Source organism: Chiloscyllium punctatum, chromosome 1 (genome assembly GCF_047496795.1).
Source record: "Chiloscyllium punctatum isolate Juve2018m chromosome 1, sChiPun1.3, whole genome shotgun sequence".
In the NCBI taxonomy this organism is placed as follows: domain Eukaryota; kingdom Metazoa; phylum Chordata; class Chondrichthyes; order Orectolobiformes; family Hemiscylliidae; genus Chiloscyllium; species Chiloscyllium punctatum.
The window spans coordinates 148,381,787-148,402,530 of record NC_092739.1 but is presented as its reverse complement, the minus strand read 5'-3'; the positions used below and the strand labels follow the sequence as shown (position 1 = coordinate 148,402,530).

Genomic DNA, 20,744 nt, shown 5'->3' with positions numbered 1-20,744 from the left:
CCATTTTTTTCGACCAAAATGCATTGTGGAGGAACAGAGGGATCTTGGTGTTCAAGTACATTGATCCCTCAAAGTTACCACACAAGCGGATAGGGTTGTTAAGAAAGCGTATGGTGTTTTGGCTTTCATTAACAGGGCGATCGAGTTTAAGAGCCACGAGATTTTGCTATAGCTGTACAAGTCCCTGGTGAGACCACACTTGGAATTTTGTGTCCAGTTCTGGTCACCCTACTACAGAAAAGATGTGGACGCTTTGGACAGGATGCAAAGAAGGTTTACCAGGCTGCTGCCTGGACTGGAGGGCTTGTCTTATGAAGAGAGGTTGACTAAGCTCGGACTTCTCTCTCTGAAGAAAAGGAGGAAGAGATGTGACCTGATTGAGGTATACAAGATAATGAGAGGAATGGATCGAGGCAATAGCCAGAGACTTTTCCCCAAGGCAGGATTGACTGGCACGAGGTGTCATAGTTTTAAGATATTAGGAGAAAGATATAGAGGGGACATCAGAGGAAGGTTGTTTAGGCAGAGAGTCATGAATGCATGGAACATGTTGCCAGCAGTGGTGGTGGAAGCATAGAAAACTGGCTAACCGGTCGAAGTCAGAGAGTGGTGGTAGATGGTAAATATTCAGCATGGAGTCCAGTTACAAGTGGAGTTCCGCAGGGATCAGTTCTGGGTCCTCTGCTGTTTGTAATTTTTATTAATGACTTAGAGGAGGGAGTCGAAGGGTGGGTCAGTAAATTTGCAGATGATACAAAGATAGGTGGAGTTGTGGACAGTGAGGAGGGCTGTTGTCGGCTGCAGAGGGACTTAGATATGATGCAGAGCTGGGCTGAGTAGTGGCAGATGGAGTTCAACCCTGCCAAGTGTGAGGTTGTCCATTTTGGAAGAACAAATAAGAATGCGGAATACAGGGTTAATGGTAGGGTTCTTGGTCAGGTGGAGGAACAGAGGGATCTTGGGGTCTATGTACATAGATCTTTGAAGGTTGCCACTCAGGTGGATAGAGTTTGTAAGAAGGCCTATGGAGTATTATCGTTCATTAGCAGAGGGATTGAATTCAAGAGTCGTGAGGTGATGTTGCAGCTGTACAGGACTTTGGTTAGGCCACATTTGGAGTACTGTGTGCAGTTCTGGTCGCCTCACTTTAGGAAAGATGTGGAAGCTTTGGAGAGGGTGCAGAGAAGATTTACCAGGATGTTGCCTGGAATGGAGAGTAGGTCGTACGAGGATAGGTTGAGAGTTCTCGGCCTTTTCTCGTTGGAACGGCGAAGGATGAGGGGTGACTTGATAGAGGTTTATAAGATGATCAGAGGAATAGATAGAGTAGACAGTCAGAAACTTTTTCCCCGGGTACAACAGAGTGTTACAAGGGGACATAAATTTAAGGTGAAGGGTGGAAGGTATAGGGGAGATGTCAGGGGTGGGTTCTTTACCCAGAGAGTGGTGGGGGCATGGAATGCGCTGCCCGAGGGAGTGGTAGAGTCAGATTCATTGGCGACCTTTAAGTGGCATTTGGATAGGTACATGGATGGGTGCTTAATCTAGGATAGAAGTTCGGCACAACATCGTGGGCCGAAGGGCCTGTTCTGTGCTGTATTGTTCTATGTTCTATGTTCTATGTTCTATTTAAGCGACTGCTGGACATGCACATTTATAGCAGTGAATTGAGGGGTGCGTAGGTTGTTACTTTATTTTACAGTAGGATTAATCCTTGGCACAACATTGTGGGCCAAAGGGCCTGTTCTGTGCTGTACTTTTCTATGTTCTATGTTCTAGGAGCAAGAGGAGGCCATCTGGCCCTTCGAACCCGCTTTGCCATTCGATAAGACCATGGCCTCAGCTCCACTAACTCGCCTTCTCACCATAAACTTTAATTTGTTTATTGTTCAAAATGTATTTGTCTTTGCCTTAAACACATTCAATGAGGAAGCTTCACCTGGGCAGGGGATTCCACACATTCACAACCCTTTGGGTGAAGAAGTTCCTCCTTAATTCAGTCGTAAATCTGCTCCCTCTAATTTGAGGCTAGACCCTCTTGTTCTGATTTCACCTGCCAGTGGAAACAATGTCCCTGCTTCTATCTTACGTATTCCCTTCAAACTTTTATGTATAGAACACCGAACGAAGAATTCACCACAAAGGTTTACAGGAAAGCCACACACACAGACCAAGTCCTAAACTATGAAAGCAACCACCCCAACAAACACAAACGGAGTTGCATCAAGACACTATTCAAAAGGGCCACAACACACTGCAGCACACCAGAACTGCAAAAAGAGGAAGAGGAACACCTATACAAGGTAGTCGCCAAAAACGGATACCCTCGCAATTTCATCAACAGCTGCCTAAGGGAAAGACAACGGAACGAGGACATGCCGCAGCCCAAAGGACTAGCCACACTACCATACATCAGGAGCATTTCCGAACTGACTGCCAGACTACTGCGACCACTAGGATTCATAACAGCACACAAACCAACAGCCACTCTCAGACAACAACTCACCAGAACGAAGGACCCGATACCCAACATGAGCAAAACCAATGTAGTGTACAAAATCCCATGCAAGGACTGCACAAAACACTACATAGGACAAACAGGAAGACAGCTAACGATCCGTATCCATGAACACCAACTAGCCACGAAACGACACGACCAGCTATCCTTAGTAGCCACACACACAGATGACAAGCAACATGAATTCGACTGGGACAACACTACCATTATAGGGCAAGCCAAACAGAGAACAGCCAGGGAATTCCTGGAGGCATGGCACTCATCCACAGACTCTATCAACAAACACATCAACCTGGACCCAATATACCGGCCACTACAGCAGACAGCTGGAACTGACAACCGGAAGCGGCAGAGACAGGCCACTATAAATGCCGGAAGAAACAGCACAGAAGCGCTTCACATGAGGCTCCCAAGCACTGAGGATGTCACCAAGACAGGGGACGAAACGTTTGCAAGACAAATTCCCAGCTCGGCTAACAGAACCACAACAATTATGTGTCTCTGTAAGATCCACCTCATTCTTCTCAATTCCAATGAAATCCCAGACTACTCAGTGTCTCCTCATAAGCCAACCCTCTCAACTCCAGAATCAACTTAGTGAACCTCCTCTGCAACCCCTCCAGTGCCAGACATCCTTTCTCAAGTAAGAAGACAAAAACTGCACGCTGTTGTCTCGATGTGGTCTCACCAACACCCTATACAGCTAAAACACAATCTTCCTGCTTTTAAACTCCATCCTTCTAGCAATGAACAACAAAATTTCATTTGCGTTCTTAATTATCTGTTGCACCTGCAAACCAACCTTCCGCGATTCATGCACCAGGACACCCAAGTCCCTCTGCACAACAGCATGCTACAATTTTTTTACCATTCAAATAATTTTTTCCCCCTGCTATTCGTAACAAAATGTATGATTTCACAGTTATCAACATTGTACTCTATCTGCCAGACCTTTGCTCACTCATTTAAACTATTTTTTTCCCTCTGCAAACTTTCAGAGTCCTCTGCACACTTTGCTTTAATTGGAGAAGCAAATGCAGGTAAGGTTACAATAAAAAAACTACTCAATTAACATCGACAAAACCTATATTTAATCAAGGTAAAAATTTGAGTGTTGAGTAGTAACTATGTCACAATACCATTTTGCACACATCACAGCTGAAAATATTAGTCAAATATTGCAATCTAACCTATTAATGAAGTAAAATAAATACATCCTATTTAAACTACTCAGCAGTTTTCACCTTGGAATATTCAGACAAACATTTTAAGATGTCAGTGAAATCAAATGCTGGAGATCACAGCAGGTCAGACAGCATCCATGGAAAGACAGCAAGCTCAAGTTGAGATGGCTCGACAACTTGACAAAGTAAGAATTTCCAGTTCAATGTGGTCAACAATGAACAATGAATATATTTCTTAATAATATAAATGTTTAAGCTACATTAATGATTAAGAAGAGTCCAACATTAGTTACAGCAATAGCAAAATACTGTGGGTGCATGTAATCTGAAGTAAGAACAGAAGAAATGCCAGAAAAACTTAGCAATCAGGTAGCATCTGCAGACAGAGTTAATGTTTCAGGTCAATGACTTTTTTGTCAGAACCAAAGAGAACTGAAAATATAGAGTTTAAGTCAGGAGAAGCATGGAAGGGGGAAAACATAACAAAAGAAAAATTATCTGCGATAGGATAGATGCCAGGGGAGATTAAATAACGATAATTACAAGATGCAACTGCCAGAAAGAGTTGTAATGGATATACTGAAGCAAAAAAAGATTGAGTCCACATGAGAGGTAAACTACAATATGCAATCTATTTGAATTCTACATAAGAGGATAAAAAAAGAATGAAGACAAAGACCACCCCAGCAAAACGAATGATATCAAATGAAAACAGAGGACACAGAGGTCATAACTAAAAATTCTTCAACTCAACGTTAAGCTCAGTAGACTGTAGAGACCCAAGTTTAAAGATATGGTATTGTTCCTCAGGCTTGTGAGAGCTTCAAGAGAACAGTGCCATGGGCAAAAATGTTTAATGGTGGAGCAAGTTGGATAATGAAAATGACAATCAAACAGAAGCTCAAGGTCAAACTTGTGAAGAGATCAGATGTTCTCCAAGCAATCATTTGGTCTGCACTCGATGTACCTCCTGTAGAGGTGATCACATTGCAAGCAGCAAGTACAATGTATTAAATTTAAAATAGTAAAAGTATATATGTTTTGGAGCCTTGAACAATAAGAAGGAAACAGGTGAAAAGAGATCAATTGTAGCTCCTACATTAGCAAAGAAGGTATTGTAGAAAGTGAGAGGGGCATATTTATGGGTGACTGTGGTGTGGAATGCACCATAAGACAGAAGAAAGCCATTCAGCCCCTTGACTCTCCTCCACAATTTTAGGAGATCAAGGTAATTTGATAATCCACAATTCCATTTTTCTGCCTTTTCCCCCTAACCCTTGATTGATTTACTGATTAAAAATCTGTCTGTCTCAGGCTTGAATAAATTTAATGACCCAGCCTCAACAGCCCTCTGCGGTAAAAAAAAATCCACAGCTAAATAACCCACAGAGGAGAAATTCTTCCTCACCAGTCTTAAATATGGACCCCTTTTTTCTCAGATTATGCCTTCTGGTTCTAGACTGTCCCACAAGGGAAAATAGCCTTTCCTTATTTACTCTGTCAAGTCCTCTAAGAATCTAGTACATTTCAAAAACATTTTCTCTCATTTTTCCAACAAGTACACCTCTCCTCATAAGACAGGCCCTCCATACGAGGTATCAGCCCAGTGAATCTTCTCTAGACTACTTCAAATTTGAGTGTACTTCTCCTTAAGTAAGGGGCCCAAGACCATTCACAGCATTCCAGCATGATTTGACGAGAGCCTTCTCCAGTTTTAATAAAATCTCCCTACTACTAGGTTTTATTCCCTGTGAAAGAAATACCAACATTCCATTTGCCTTGCCTATTACCCAGCGACCTTCCAGAGAAATCCTGGAATTTCCTCTCAAATAGCATTGTGGGTCTAACTACAGCACAACAACTGCAGCAGTCCAAGGTGGCAGCTCATCACCATCTTCTCAAGGGCAACTAGGGATGCAGACAATAAATGCTGGTCAGCCAATGATACCCACATCCAACTAGTGAATAAAAATCTTCGTTGCTAGCTGTTTAAGATTCATGACTGAATACTTCCAAATCTCTGTTGTGTAGCTTTCTGCAGTCGTCCTCCATTCAAATAATACTCAGCTCTTCTAACCTTCCTACCAAAATAACATTTTGTTACATTATATTTCATCAGCTAAGCTTTTGCCAACTTACTTGATCTGTCCATTTCGATCTGCAGACTCTATCTCATCTTCACCACTTACCTTCCCATCTGCAAATTTAGCTATAGTACCTCCTCATCCAAGCTTACCTTCCCATCTGCAAATTTAGCTATACTTTCCTCATCCAAGCCATTAATGTACATTGTAAATAATGGTGGCTCTGGCACTAATTCCATTGGCACACCATTTGTTGCCTGCTGAAAATGCTCCCCTTATCACAACTCTGTTAAATTGTTAGCCAGTCCTCTATCCATGCTAATATATTACCTCCAATGCCATGAGTTCTTAGCTTATAAATACACTAATGTTGTACCTTATCAAACTTTGTATTTATTGGTGCAACTAAATGGCTTGCTCGTCCTTTTCAGGAGGCAATTGAGAGTCAACCGCATTGCTGTAGGTCTGGAGTCATATGCAGGCTAGACCAGATTAGGATGGCAGATTTCCTTCCAATAATGAGCCAGATCAGTTTTTCCAATAATCGACAATGGGTTCATGGCCATCAGTAAATTCTTAAATTTCAGAATTTTTTTAAAATTCAAATTCCACCATCTGGGATAGTGGGATTCAAGCACAGGTCTCCAGAACATTGCTTGAGTTTCTGGATTAATAAGAATCATAGAATCCCTGTGGAAACAGTCCATTCAGCCCAACAAGTCCACACTGACCCTCCAAAGAGTATCCCACACAGATCCACCCCTTTACCCTATTACTCTATATCTATATTCAAGAGTGAGATGCTGGAAAAGCACAGCAGGTCGAGCAGCATCCGAGGAGTAGGAGAATCAGCGTTTCGGGCATAAGACCTTCATCAGGAATCTCTTCATTTTCTCCGACTCTACATTTACCCCTGACCAATGCACCTAAACCACACATCCTTGTATACTATGGGCAATTTTAGCATAGCCAATTCACCTAACCTGCACATCTTTGGATTGTGGGAGGAAACCGGAGCACCCGGAGGAAACCCACGCAGACATGGAGAGAATGTGCAAACTCTACATAGAGAGTTGCCAGAGGCTGGAATCAAACCTGCATCCCTGGCACTGTGAGACAGCCGTGCTAACCACTGAGCCACTGTGCCACACAGTCTAGTGATAATACCACTAGGCCATCACCTAAACCTTCTGAAAATCCAACCATATTGTATCCATTGCTTCCTCTTTATTTCTCTTGGTTGTTATTTGCTCAAAGAATGCTAGTAAATTTGTCAGGCATGGCAAAGCCTTCATGAAGCCATACTGACTTTGCTTGATCCCTACAGAAAACTAAGACAGGACGACAGACAAAGATGTGTTTGGTGGACACATCGCACGGGAGCTGGCAGAAATGGCAGAGAATTACCTATTGAATACAGAGGCTGGTGGAGTAATGAGTGAAAACAAGCTATTTCATTTGATCTTTGAAGGAAATAAAACCAATCTGAAATGCTAATTCTGTTTCTCTGCATAAACCCTGCCTGACCTGCTGAGTTTGAGAATGCTTGTGACTTAAATGGTTGCAATGCTACAAGTATTAATATTATCACAGGGCAGAAGTTCCAGATAGCAAGTCACACCTGTGGAATAAGTTCTGAAAGAACAAAGTTACACTGCTCTGGAATGTTATTACTGTCAAAGTATTACTAATATGAGATGAACAATGCATAGTATTTTTGACATGAAATGATTAATTTGCACATAAACATTGTGATGGTTCCACAGCTGTACATGATTGAAGGTGTGAATTAGCAGAGATGACTTTACAGATCCAGAAACAGTTATTTGAAGTTACTATTCACAAATGGGAAATCAAACTCTTCAGAAACTTGCAAGAGACACTGGATTATTTAAGCATTCATTACTCTACAAAATTACAGTCTTCATCATAATCAACATAAAGGAGAAATGTTCCTTTCTATAGTTTAAAGTCTAGGTTGCTTGCAAAAGTAGTTCTAAGTTAATATTATTTTTTAGGTATTTGTTAGAGTAAAAACCTTAATATCATGCTGACATACTTTTCATCTATTAAATGCAAATTCAATTTTTTTCTTAATCATTGTTGATCTCTAGAGGAATTTTAACAGTACAAGAAGTAAAATATTTGAAGAGGTTTCAAACCTAGGTTGGTAAGTAACGAACATTGATAAGGTGAAGACTACAAGCAATTTGGTACTACTTTAACTAATTCTCTTGCTCGCATGGTTACAAGTCCAAATCCCTAAGTGAAAACTTCAGTACAACAATGCAACTCAATTCAATACAAATAATGCTGGAAGTGCCTGTCAGCATCTCTGTGAGCAAGTTAGAGTTAGCTTTTCAGGTTCATGAGATAGGTATCACGGTATCTCTTTATTTCATCCAGAGAGAAAAAGATAAGCATTATTGAATATGAGTTTTCCTGATAACTGTAATCAAACTCAACACTATAAGGAACCAAGACTTTGAATGTTGAATAAACACTAATTCCCTGATCAAAGAAAATCTGTTCAAATCTGTTGATCTTATATTGTGCATTGGAATTGTGCATGAACATGTGATCAAAATCTTCATTCCCAATTAAAAGACATAAACACAAGTTGTCGTAACTGGAAGATATTAATTGGCATATAATTTTAAATTGATCAGCAAAATATGGGAAAATCCAAAGAGTATCGGCATAATATCCAAGGTACTTACATCAAATTCATTCAGTGCTGCAGCTAGCTCACCAATGCCAATAGGTCCATGTTTATCATCTGACACTGAAGTCGACTGGGCTGCATTTGAAATTCCAGCAATAGCCTCTTGTACCTGTTTGAAGACATAATCGCGATTCACTCTGGTAGCAGCTACATCAGGATGTCGGAGGAATGCTTGGGAGGCAGTATAGAGCATGGTAGCATTCTTCTTCAAAGCACCTCGAGCTGCTGCCATTTCATCCCTAGAGTGAAGGTCTTTCAGTTCCTGCAAGTGGGAAGCAAAATACCAATATGTACAGCTTTTTAGCAGTTTTTCAATTCTCTGCTTAGAGATAGCTGGTTTAAATAATTGGGTACATTTGTATTCCAATTTGAAAACAGACATAGAATATAGAACAATACTGTGCAGAAAAGGCCCTTCGGCCCTAGATGTTGCGACCACCTGTGAACTAATTTAAGCCCATCTCCCTATATTATCCCACCATCATCCATGTGCTTATCCAAGGATTGTTTAAATGCTCCTAGTGTGGCTGAGTTAATGACATTGACAGGCAGGGGATTCCACTCTCTGAGTCCTCTGGAGACAATGACAACTTAAAGATAAAGGCCCTTACCACTCTCTGAGTAAAGAACCTTCCTCTGACATCTCTCTTAAATCTATCACCCCTCAATTTTTGCTGTGCCCCCTTGTACAAGCTGACATCATCATCCTAGGAAAAAGACTTTCACTGTCTACCCTATCTAATCCTCTGATGATCTTGTATGTTTCTATCAAATCATCCCGAGCTTTCTTCTCTCCAATGACGACAGACCCAAGTCTCTCAGCCTTTCCTCATAAGACCTTCCCTCCAGGCTAGGCAACATCCTGTTAAATCTCCTCTGCACCTTTTCCAATGCTTCCACATCCTTCCTGCAACGGGACGACTAAAACTGTACATAATATTCCAAGTGTGGCCACAATAGCATTTTGTATAGTTGCAACATGACATTGCGGCTCCGGAACTCAATTCCTCTACTAATAAAACCTAACACACCATATGCCTTCTTAACAACCTGGGTGGCAACGTTCAGGGATCTATGTACATGGACTCCAAGATCCCTATGCACATCCACACTACCAAAAACCTTTCCACTGACCCTTCTGCCTTCCTGTTATTCTCCCCAAAGTGAATCACCTCACATTTACAACCTCTCAGCCCAATTCTGCAGTTTATCCAAGTCCCCCGCAACCTGCAACGTTCTTCCACACTGTCCACTACTCCACCGACTTTAGTGTCATCTACAAACTTACTAACCCATCCACCTATGTCTGTGTCCAAGTCATTTATAAAAATGACAAACAGCAGTGGTCCCAAAACAGATTCTTGTGGCATACTACTAGTAACCGGACTCCAGGCTGAATATTTTCCATCAACCATCACTTCTTTCAGAAAGCCAGTTTCTAATCCAAACTGCTAAATCACCCTCAATACCATGCCTCTGCATTTTCTCCAGCAACCTACCATGTGTAACCTTATCAAAGGCTTCACTGATGTCCATTTACAACACGTCAGCTGCCCTACCCTCATCCACATGCTTGGTCACCTTCTCAAAAATCTCAATAAGGTTTGTGAGACATGACCTGCCCTTGACGAAACCACGTTGACTATCTACAATCAAATTGTTGCTTGCTAGATGATTATAAATCCTTTCCAAAACATTTCCTGCAACAGATGTAAGGCTCACTGGTCTATAATTACCTGGGTCATCTCGACTACCCTTCTTGAACAAGGGCACAACATTTGCAATCCTCCAGTCCTTTGGAGACAACCACGAAAGATAAAGGCCAAAGGCTCGAGCATCTCCTCCCTAACTTCCCAGAGAATCCTCGGATAAATCCCATCCATCTCAAGGGTCTTGTCTACTTTCACTCCTTCTAGAATTGATAACACCTCCTCCTTACGAACCTTGATTCTGTCTAGCCTAATATCATATATCTTATTCTTCTTCTTTACAATATTCTCCTTTTCCTGAGTGAAAACAGATGAGAAATATTCGTTTAGTACCTCTCCGATCTCTACATGGTCCACACACAACTTCCCACTTTTGTCTTTGACTGGCCCTTTTCCAACCCAGTCATCCTTTTATTCCTATAGAAAGCTTTAGGGTTCTCCTTTATTCTACCTGCTAAAGATTGCTCACATCCTCTCCTTTCTCTTCTTAACTCTCTCTTTAAATCCTTCCGAGCTAATCTGTAACTCTCCATCGACTCATCCGAATACTCGTCTCGACGTCACATAAGCCTCCTTCTTCCACTTAATAAGAAAGGCAATTTCTTTTGTAAACCACAGTTCCCTCACCTTATCACTTCCTCCTTGCCCGACAGGGACATACCTATCAAGGACACACAATATCTGTTCCTTAAACCAGCTCCACATTTCAATTGTCCCCATTCCCTGGATTTTGCTACCCCATTCTATGCATCCTAAGTCTCGCCTAATCGCATTATAATTGCCCTTCCTCCATCAATAACTCTTGCCCTGTGGCACTTACCTATCCCTTTCTATTACGAAGCTAAACGTAACAGAATTATGGTCACTTTCTGCAAAGTGCTCACCTACCACTGAATCAAACACCTGGTCTGTTTCATCACTAAGCACAAGATCCAGTATGGCCTCCCCTCTTGTCGGCCTTTCAACATACTGTGACAGGAAACCTTCCTGCACACTTCGGACAAAAATGGAGTACTAGAGTGTAGCATTTCCAGTCAATATTGGGAAAGTTAAAGATCCCATAATGGCCACCCTCCTTTCACTCCTACCCAGAATTGTTTTGCCGATCCTCTCCTCCACATCCCTGGAACTCTGCGGGGGCCTATAAAAAACTCCCAGCAATGTGACCTCTCCTCTTCTGTTTCTAATCTCAGCCCATACCACCTCAGCAGATGAGTCCTCGTCAAAAGTTCTTTCAGCCACCATTATACTGTTCTTGACAAAAAAGGCCCACCTCCCCCTCTTTTACAACCTTCCTTGTGCTTAATGAAAGATCTAAATCCTAGAACCTGCAACATCCATTCCTGACCTTGCTCGATCCATGTCTCTGAAGTGGCCACAACATCGAACACTCTATGCTGCAAGCTCACCTACCTTATTTCGGATACTTCTGGCGTTGACTTCAAACCAGCTTGCTGTCTGCCAGCACATTCCTGGGACCGTGAAATCCTGTCCATGCCCTCCCTCCTCTCATCATCCTGTCGTCTGGAACTACACCTCAGGTTCCCATCCCTCTGTTGAATCAATGGTAACCCCCAAGAACTTCGATAGCTAGAGATTCAGCGATGAATCTCGGGAGATATTGTTAGATTTTTTTTGTTGCTGGAGATTGTCTTTGCCTGCCATTTTTGTGGTGCAAATATTACTTGCCACTTGACAGTCAATGTCACGATTTTGCTGCATTTGGACACAGGATCTGAGGTGTCGCAAATGTTTTCTTTATTCATTTACTCATGGGATATTGGTGGTGCTGATTAAGCTGAACACACACTTATTACCTATCGCTAATTTACTTTTAACATTAGATGGCATTGCACACCAACTAACACACATTCTATGCAAAACAAGGTGTTGGTCCACTGTTTAGGATAACCTTGAACAGCTATAGTCAATTGCCAAATTAACCTCTGGCTTTCCTGTGACACTAATTTCTACCGAAACATAGCTCTGGTGCTCCACAAGCAGTAGCAGCAGCTAGTCTCGAAGCTGCTAAACTCTCATGCTCTTGCCTCTTTTTAAAAAACAAAATCTTGGAAGTTCTTCAACCTCTTGCTTTTTATCATGTAGGGTTTTTTTAAACATCATCCTGTAGTCCTTGGACCTCTCATTCAGGATTCTTCTTTTACTTATTCTGCTTACTGAAACTGACTGCCTATGGTCTTCCTTTTACTTACACTTCTGACTGGTGTTGCATTTCTGTCAGTTTTACTTTTGTTTGTTCATCTGACTGCTGGTTACTATCTGCAGGTCATTCTTTCACTCACTCTTCAGCCACACAGTGGCAAAAAATGTGAACCTTGGTAATCAGCCAGTTGTTGTGATGAAAAAATTAAAATATCAAACGGAAAACCAGTTTAGCATGAGGGAAAAAGGAATAGAAGGATCTGTTGATCAGTTAAAAGAAAAACGATGGAAGGAGAATTATGAGGTATATAATCACTTAAATGGACATGCTCCATCAAATGATCAGTTGTTGTGGTGTAAATACTCTAAATTTATAGCAATTCTAAGGAAATGGGGAAAATAAACACTGATTTATGGCAGTCACACTAATTTGAATTCCCTACACTTAATTACATAACTATACAGAATTTTCTTTTAAAACTAGGTTACTTCGCTTGGTTAGAAAACCTTTAATTTTCCACAGAGGTTGCTAGAAGATTAATCTAACTAATTTGGTGCTCTCATCTTAGCAAAATTACATACTGTGCAAGATGAACACAGCTTTTCTGTCATACCTGCTGTCTTCTAGCAGCCACATAATTAAGTTTGACCATCTCCTTCCCGAATTCCTTGAAGCGACTGGCCAGATCCTGCTCATTGGTGGCATTCTTCACAGCATCCAAAGATTCCTCTACCTGTTAATTGTGGTTTAGACAAAATGCATTTCAACTTAAGACATAATTTTATAAAATGCTAAATTTGTGAGGATCAAGTCACACATTCAGTATGTAATAAATAAATACTAAAGCTTGGGTGGAACAACTACTACTACAAAAGCCATTTTTCCTCACTGTCCTGGTCATTTAACTTAAAAGTACAAGTAACATTTTTATTATCAGCTTATAAATTACTGTAATTTATGATCATTAAAAAATTAATATATTAAAACATGATTAGCTCTTTTCTAAATCTTTAGTAAAATCTTACAATTTTTAAATGAGTTAAAAGCCTCATGACATCTGCCATGTCAGCAAGGATCAACAAGCGTGTTACTCCAGAAAGCAGAGCACGGGCTGCCCGAACCATGGTTCCACGCTTTACGGAAGAACAGGGATCTTCTGCAAACTCTGCAGATGCAATTCTCATACTTTCTCCTACAGAAAGAAGATAGAAACACAGTCAGAAGTTAGTTAATTTCACAACTGCTCATAATTTATGACTCAAAAATCCAAAGCACTTCATTGTATTCTACATAACTCTCCAACACTCCTACTATGCCCTGACAATTTAAGTACTTGTCCAGATGCTTCTCGAATATGCAAGTGTATCTGCCTCTTCCATCCTGCAGGCAGAACATTCCATATTTCTACAACATAAGAGCAAATTACTGCAGGTCCTAGAATATTGTACTGAAGACAAAAAATGTTGGCAATAACAATGGGTAAGGCAGCATCCAAAGAGAAAGCAAGCTAAATGACTCATTTGTATAATGTTGCCCCCTCCACACTTTATGTTAGCTCTGACGAAGTATCATCTCAGCTCAAAATGTTATTTTGCTCTCTCTCCATGGACGTTGCCTGACCAGTTGCAAATTCCAGCATTTTTTTGTCTGCAGTTCATTTCTACCATCCTCTCGATGGAAGAACTCTTTCTCAGACCTCATCTAAACTACTTAGTCCTCACCTTAACTTTATGTCCTTTAGATTTAGAACACATTTACCAGGAGGAAGGGATTCCCACAATCTACTCTCATGACACTTTCGTTGTGTATACCTCAATCAGATCCTTCCAAGGAAAACAAACCTTTCACTTCATATAATTTCCCCAGGCCCAATATGCCTCAGATATGTCTGACTGACATGCCTATACAATTTACGATGAGAATCAGGACTTTATCTTGCCGATTGTCTTTTTTATTATTCTTTTGTTCAGGGGTTTAATTTGATTTAGTATTGCCACATGTACCTAAGTACAGTGAAAAGTTTTATGTGCAATACAGGCAGATCATACCATACAAAGATCACAGGCTGATAAAACAGAGCAAGACTGCAAAGCAGATGTACAAAAAGCAAGATCAACATTAGATTTGAACTTTGAGAGGTTCATTCATAAATCTTATAACATCAGGGAAGAAGCAGTTCTTGAACCTGCTGGTACATACGTTTAAGTTTTTGTATCTGGCGGGAGAGGTTGGAACCTCCGGAGTGTTGTTGTTTGCCTTTCCAAGACAGCAAAAAGTATAGATGGAGTCAACAGATGGAAATTTGGCTTGTGTGATGGACTGAGCTATGTTCACAACTCTCTGTAGCTTCTTACTGTCATGAGCAGATCAGTTGCTGTACAAAGTTGTGATGCATCCAGATAGAATGCTTTCTATGGTGCATCTATAAAAGTTGGACAGAGTATGGGCTTCACTCTCTGGACCAGCATTTTTGCTCATCCTTAATCGTGCCTCAAAAGATGGTCTTCTGAACCACTGCCACCTATTTGGTGTAAGTAACCCACAATACCGTTTAGAAGGGACTTCCAGGATTGTGATACGGTAATACTGAAGGGAAAGGTAATTGATAAATCAAATGAGGAATGCCTGAAGAGTTCTTCTGGAGCAGAGGTGACTGACCAACAACTACAACTATATTCCTTTATGATACCAACTAGCACAGAGTATTCCCAGGTTCACATTGAGTCTGGTTGTGCTACAGCTCCGTGATATCAAAAGCAGTCCTTGATGACTCCTTACATTACATTCCTGATGATCACTGATGATAGCAATTGGCCACTTTGGATTTATCTTGCTTTTTGTTTGCGGAGCATTCCTAGATAATTTTTCAATTTCCACATAAATGCCAGTGCTGTAGTTGTACTGGAACAGCTTCACTAGGGCCCAACAAGCTCTGGAGCACTAGACTTCAGTACTACTACCAGAATATTGCCAGGGCCAAAAGAGTTTTCAGTATCTAGCACCTAATTTCTTGACATCACATGAATATATAATCTTGATAAAATGCTGCAAGTGCAGCAATCAGCTCATTATTGCATTTCAGAATACTCAATAGATCATATCCCTCACATAATCTTCATCAATACTGGAAGATTGTACACAAGGAGATGAACAAATAGTAAGTGAACTTAACAGGCAAAAGCTTTACTTTTCCATGTACTTTGCAGGTGAGAGTCGACCCCAAAACTTAAGAATGAACAGAGCTGTATGGATTGTTATTTTCTGGATATTAAAAAGCAGAAGTAACTTCTAATATGGAAATGTAAACCAACAATAGTGCTAATATAATTCATCAATGACCTAATCTGTACATGCAATGTATTTTTGTCCACAATTACATTTAACAATTTTAATGTTGGACCATCATGGCACATCAGAGTTTCATCAATACAATGATAACATTCAGAATAACCTATTCAGAATAACCTATTGAGAACAAAGAACAGCTCAGCACAGAAACAAGACTATGCCAACACATGATACCTTATGAACTAAAAACCCTTTTTCTTCTACACAGTCTGTATCCTTCTATTCCCAGCACATTCTAGATACTTAACACCCTCTGTGTAAAATACTGGTCTCTCACATCTCTTTAAACTTCCCTCTTTTACTTTAAACCTATTAAACTTTAATGCAACAGCTTGCATTTGCTCAGATTAAATTCCATTTGTCATTTCTCCACCCAAGTCTCCAGCCTGTTTGTTATGAAGATAAACGCGAAGAGCATTAAATTCAACTTATTATTTGAGCTTGTTATGTGTTTTGACAAGAAATACTCAATTTTTTCAAATCTGACAGTCAACATTGCTGTATCGAAAAGTGTGACGCTGGAAAAGCACAGCAGGTCGAGCAGCATTCAAGGAACAGGAGAGTCGACATTTGGACATAAGCTCTTCATCAGGAGTGGAGGGGTGGGAGTGAGAAGGGGGCTGAGAGATAAGTAGGAGGTGAGGGGGCTGCGGGGGAAGGTAGCTTGGAAGACGATAGATGGATGCAGGTGGGGGGTGATAGCGATCGGTCAGAGTAGAGGATGGAGCAGATAGGTGGGAAGAAAGATGGACAGGTGGGGCAGTGCACTTTTGTAAAGTATGATTTGCCTTGAGAGCACACAAAACACTACTTTTCACTGTATCTCAATAAATGACAATAATAAATTAAATAATATTAAAATAAAGAGCTCAGACTGACGACTTATCAGATTACAAAAACATAGAAACACTTGCATCTAACATGGTAATCTCCCATTACTTATCAATAATTAATTTTCTGCATGTCAAGAAGAAAATATTTAATAGAACAAAAGAAGCTCTCCAATATGCTTGAATTTAAAGTAACAATTCTTCCCTGTTATCCATTTCTGGAGGAAAATTCACTTATGGTTATTTTCACTAATTCTTTCTCGTCTGATTTCTCAAATATAGGCTGTACTGGTGGCAATATTATACGGCTTTCATCAGTATTAATATTCATAGAGTCAGAGTCCTAGAGCACAGAGACAGGCCCTTTGACCCAAACTGGTTCATGCTGCCCAAAATGTCCATCCATTCTAACCTCATTTCACTGTGCCTGGCCCACATCCATCTAAACCTTTCTTATCCATGTATTTGTGCAAATGTCTTTTAAACATGATTAATGTACCCACCTCAACCACACCCGCTGTGAAAAAAGTTGCCCCTCAGTTTCCCTTTTATTCTTTCCCCTCTAACCTTAAACTGATGCCCTCTCGTCCTTGATTCATCAACCCCGAGAAAAAGACTGAGTGCATTCACCTTATCCAGGTCACTCATAATGTGATACACTTCTTTCAGATTTCCCCTCAGCGTCCTATGCTCTCAAAAAAAAGTCCTAGTTTGTCCAACCTCTCCCTATAACTCAGACCGTTGAGTCCTGGCAACATCCTTGTGAAATTTCTTCTGCACTCTTTCCAGTTTAATAACATCATTCCTATAGCAAGGTGACCAAAATCAAACACAATGCTCCAAGTGCAGCCTCACCAATATCCAGTACAACTGCAGCATCACTTCCCAACTTCTGTACTCAATACCATGACTGATGAAGGCTAGTGTGCCAAAAGTCTTCATTGCCCTGTCTACCTGTGACTCCACTTTCAGAGAGCCATGAACCTGAACTCCAAGGTCCCTTTGTTCCACTACACTTCCCCTACCATTCACCATGAAACTTCTACATTGATTTGACTTTCCAAAACACAATACCTCACACTTATCTATATTAAACTCCATTTGCCAGTTTTTGGCCCACTTGCCCAGTTGATCAAGATCCTGCTGCAATTTTTGATAACCTTCCACACTGTCCAAAGTACTTCCTATGGTATTGTTATCTGCAAACTTACTAATCATGCCTTGTACATTCTCATCCAAATCATTGACATAGATAACAAACAGCAACGGGCCTAGCACAGCCCAAGGGACTCTACTTGTCACAGTCCTCCAGTCCAACAAGCACCTTTCTACTATTACCCTCTGCTTCCTACCTCCAAGCCAATTGCATATCCAATTTGCCAACTTCCTCTGAATTCCATGCGATCTAACCTTCCAGAGCAGCCTACCATGGGGAGCCTTATCAAAGGCCTTACTGAAATCCATATTAACTACATCTGTAATCCTGCCCTTGTCAACCTTCCTAGTCACTTCATCAATGAACTCCAACAAATGTGTGGGGCATGATCTCCTACGCACAAAGCCATGCTGACTATTCCTAATCAAACCTGTCTTTCCAAATGCATGTATAGCTTACCTCAGAATCTTCTCAAGTAACTTATCTACCACAGATGTTAGGATTACTGGTCTATAGTTCCAAGGTTTTTCTTTGCAGCCCTTCTTGAATAAGGAGACAACATTCACTACTCTCCAGTCTTCCAGGACTTCACCAATGGCTAACGATAATGCAAAACTATCAGCAAGTGCTCCTACAATTTCTTCTCTAGCCTCTTGCAGTGTTCTTGGATGTACCTGGTCAGGTAGGAGAAAGTGAGGACTGCAGATGCTGGAGATCAGAGCTTAAAAATGTGTTGCTGGAAAAGCGCAACAGGTCAGGTAGCATCAAAGGAGAAGGAGAATTGACGTTTCGGGCATAAGCCGAAGAAGGGCTTGTGCCCAAAATGTCGATTCTCCTTCTCCTTTGATGCTGCCTGACCTGCTGCGCTTTTCCAGCAACACATTTTTAAGCTCTGTACCTGGTCAGGACCAAGTGATTTATCCACCTTTGTACATTCTAGTATGTCCAACACCCTCTCTACTGTGATATGGATTGTCCCTAAAATATGATCACTAACTTTCCAAAGTCTTCATGTCTTTCTCCATGGTAAACACAGAGGAGAAATATTCATTAAGGACCTCACCCATCTGCTGCAGTTCTACACACACATATCCACTTTGGTCCTTGAGGAGTCCTATTCTCTCTCTAATTATTATTTTTCCTTTAAGATACTTAAATAACCTCTTTGCAACTGCAGTATTCATGCAATTTAGCTTAAACTTCTCTCGAGAGTCAGAGAGATGTGCAGCACGGAAACAGTCCCTTCGGTCCAACTCGTCCATGCCAATGAGAATATACAAGGCATGATTAGCAAGTTTGTAGATAATACTAAAATAAGCAGTATCATGGACAATGAGGAAGGTTCTCAGAAATTGCAGCAGGACCTTGATCAGTACACTGACAAAACATAAACACTGTAAATACAAGGTGGGGGAAGGAGATGGTTTTGTCAACACTAGTACTTCTCTTATAAAAACAATTTGCGTGCAGAATTATCAGCATTAACTACCAGTGGAAAATAAACAGAGTGGCAGTTCTAAACAAGGATCAAAACTATATTGATGCATGAACATTGTTCTTTCAAGAACGTTTAAGGATGGTTGTGGTATCATGCAAGATCAGAGCTGGTTAGCTCAGGCAGGCAACATTCTTTCATTTGAGCAATTTTTTAAAAATGCGCAGAACTCCCAAAAGAAAAGAATTTTCAACCAAAATTTGTATTTTGTTGTATATTCCAGCTCCAGTATTCATGTAATTTAGCTTAAATCTTTCCAGACAGTCATAGAGATGTACTGCATAGAAACAATCCCTTCAGTCCAACTCGTCCATGACAATGAGAATGTACAAGGCATGATTAGTAAGTTTGCAGATAACAATAAAACAGGAGGTATCATGGACAGTGAAGAAGATTATCTGAAAATGCAGCACAACCTTGATCAGCTGGAATAGTGGGCCAAGAAATGGCAAATGGAGTTTAATATAGCATCTTGCATTTTTGAAAGCTAAATCAAGGTAGGAGTTTCATGGTGAATGATAGGGCCTGAAGTAGTGTCGTGGAACGGAGAGACCTTGGAGTTCAAGTGCACGGTTCTCTGAAAGTAGAGTCACAGATAGGCAGGGCAGTGAAGGCAGCTTTTGGCACAATGCCCTTTATCAGTCAGGGCATTGAGAACAGAAGTTGGGAACTTATGTTGCAGTTGTACAGGATGCTGGTGAGACTGTACTTGGGCAAGTGTGGGCAAATGGGGTTAGTGTGGATGGGCATTTTGTTCGGCATGGACAGTTGGGCCAAAGAGCCCGGCTCTGTGCTGTGGGACTCCATAATCAGATATCCTAAATTAACCTAGTCCTATTTGCCACTATTTGGTCCATGTCCCTCAAACCCATCCTATTCATATACTCATCCAGATGCCTTTTAACTGTTGTAATTATACTAGTCTCCACCACTTCTGCTAGTAGCTCATTCCATACAGCCATCACTCTCTGCATGAAAAGTTGCCCCTCGGGTCTCTTTTAAATCTTTGCCCTCTCTTCTTAAAGCTATGCCCTCCAGTTTTGGACTCTCCTTCGCTGGGAAACAGATCTTGAATATTCACCTTATCCATGCCCTTTCAAATTTTTTAAACCTCTACAAAGGTCACCCCTCAGCCTCTGACACTCCAGAAAAAATAGCCCCAGCCTATTTAGCCTCTTTCTATAGCTCAGACCCTCTAACCCTGGCAACATCCTTGCAAATCTTTAGTGAACCCTTTCAAGTTTAACAAGAACTTTCCTATAGCAAGGAGACAAACTGAAAGTAGTATTCCAAAAGCAGACTAACCAGTGTCCCGTACAGCCACGTCATGACCTCCCACTTCCTATATTCAATGACCTGACCAAGAAAAGCGAGCAGACCAAACACCTTCTTCACTACCCTGTCTAGCTGTGACTCCATTTTCAAGGAACTATGAAGCTGCACTCCAAGGTCCCTTCGTTCAACAACACTCCCCAGGACCTTACCATTAAGCGTACAAGTCCTGCCTTGATTTGCCCCTACCAAAATGCAG

At 41.0% G+C, this 20,744-nt stretch overlaps 1 protein-coding gene across 3 annotated transcripts in view; it reads right to left on the bottom strand.

Annotated features, from left to right (window-relative positions):
* The window catches only part of ctnna2 (catenin (cadherin-associated protein), alpha 2), a 1,236,619-nt gene that overhangs the window by 1,058,624 nt on the left and 157,251 nt on the right, over positions 1-20,744 (bottom strand). For all 3 annotated transcript variants that reach the window (XM_072576926.1, XM_072576917.1, XM_072576908.1), the window contains 3 exons: positions 13,410-13,576; positions 12,998-13,117; positions 8,507-8,773 (listed from right to left, as the gene is read on the bottom strand). In XM_072576926.1, the coding sequence (XP_072433027.1) occupies positions 8,507-8,773; positions 12,998-13,117; positions 13,410-13,576 (554 nt within the window). The remainder of the gene's footprint in view (positions 1-8,506; positions 8,774-12,997; positions 13,118-13,409; positions 13,577-20,744) is intronic.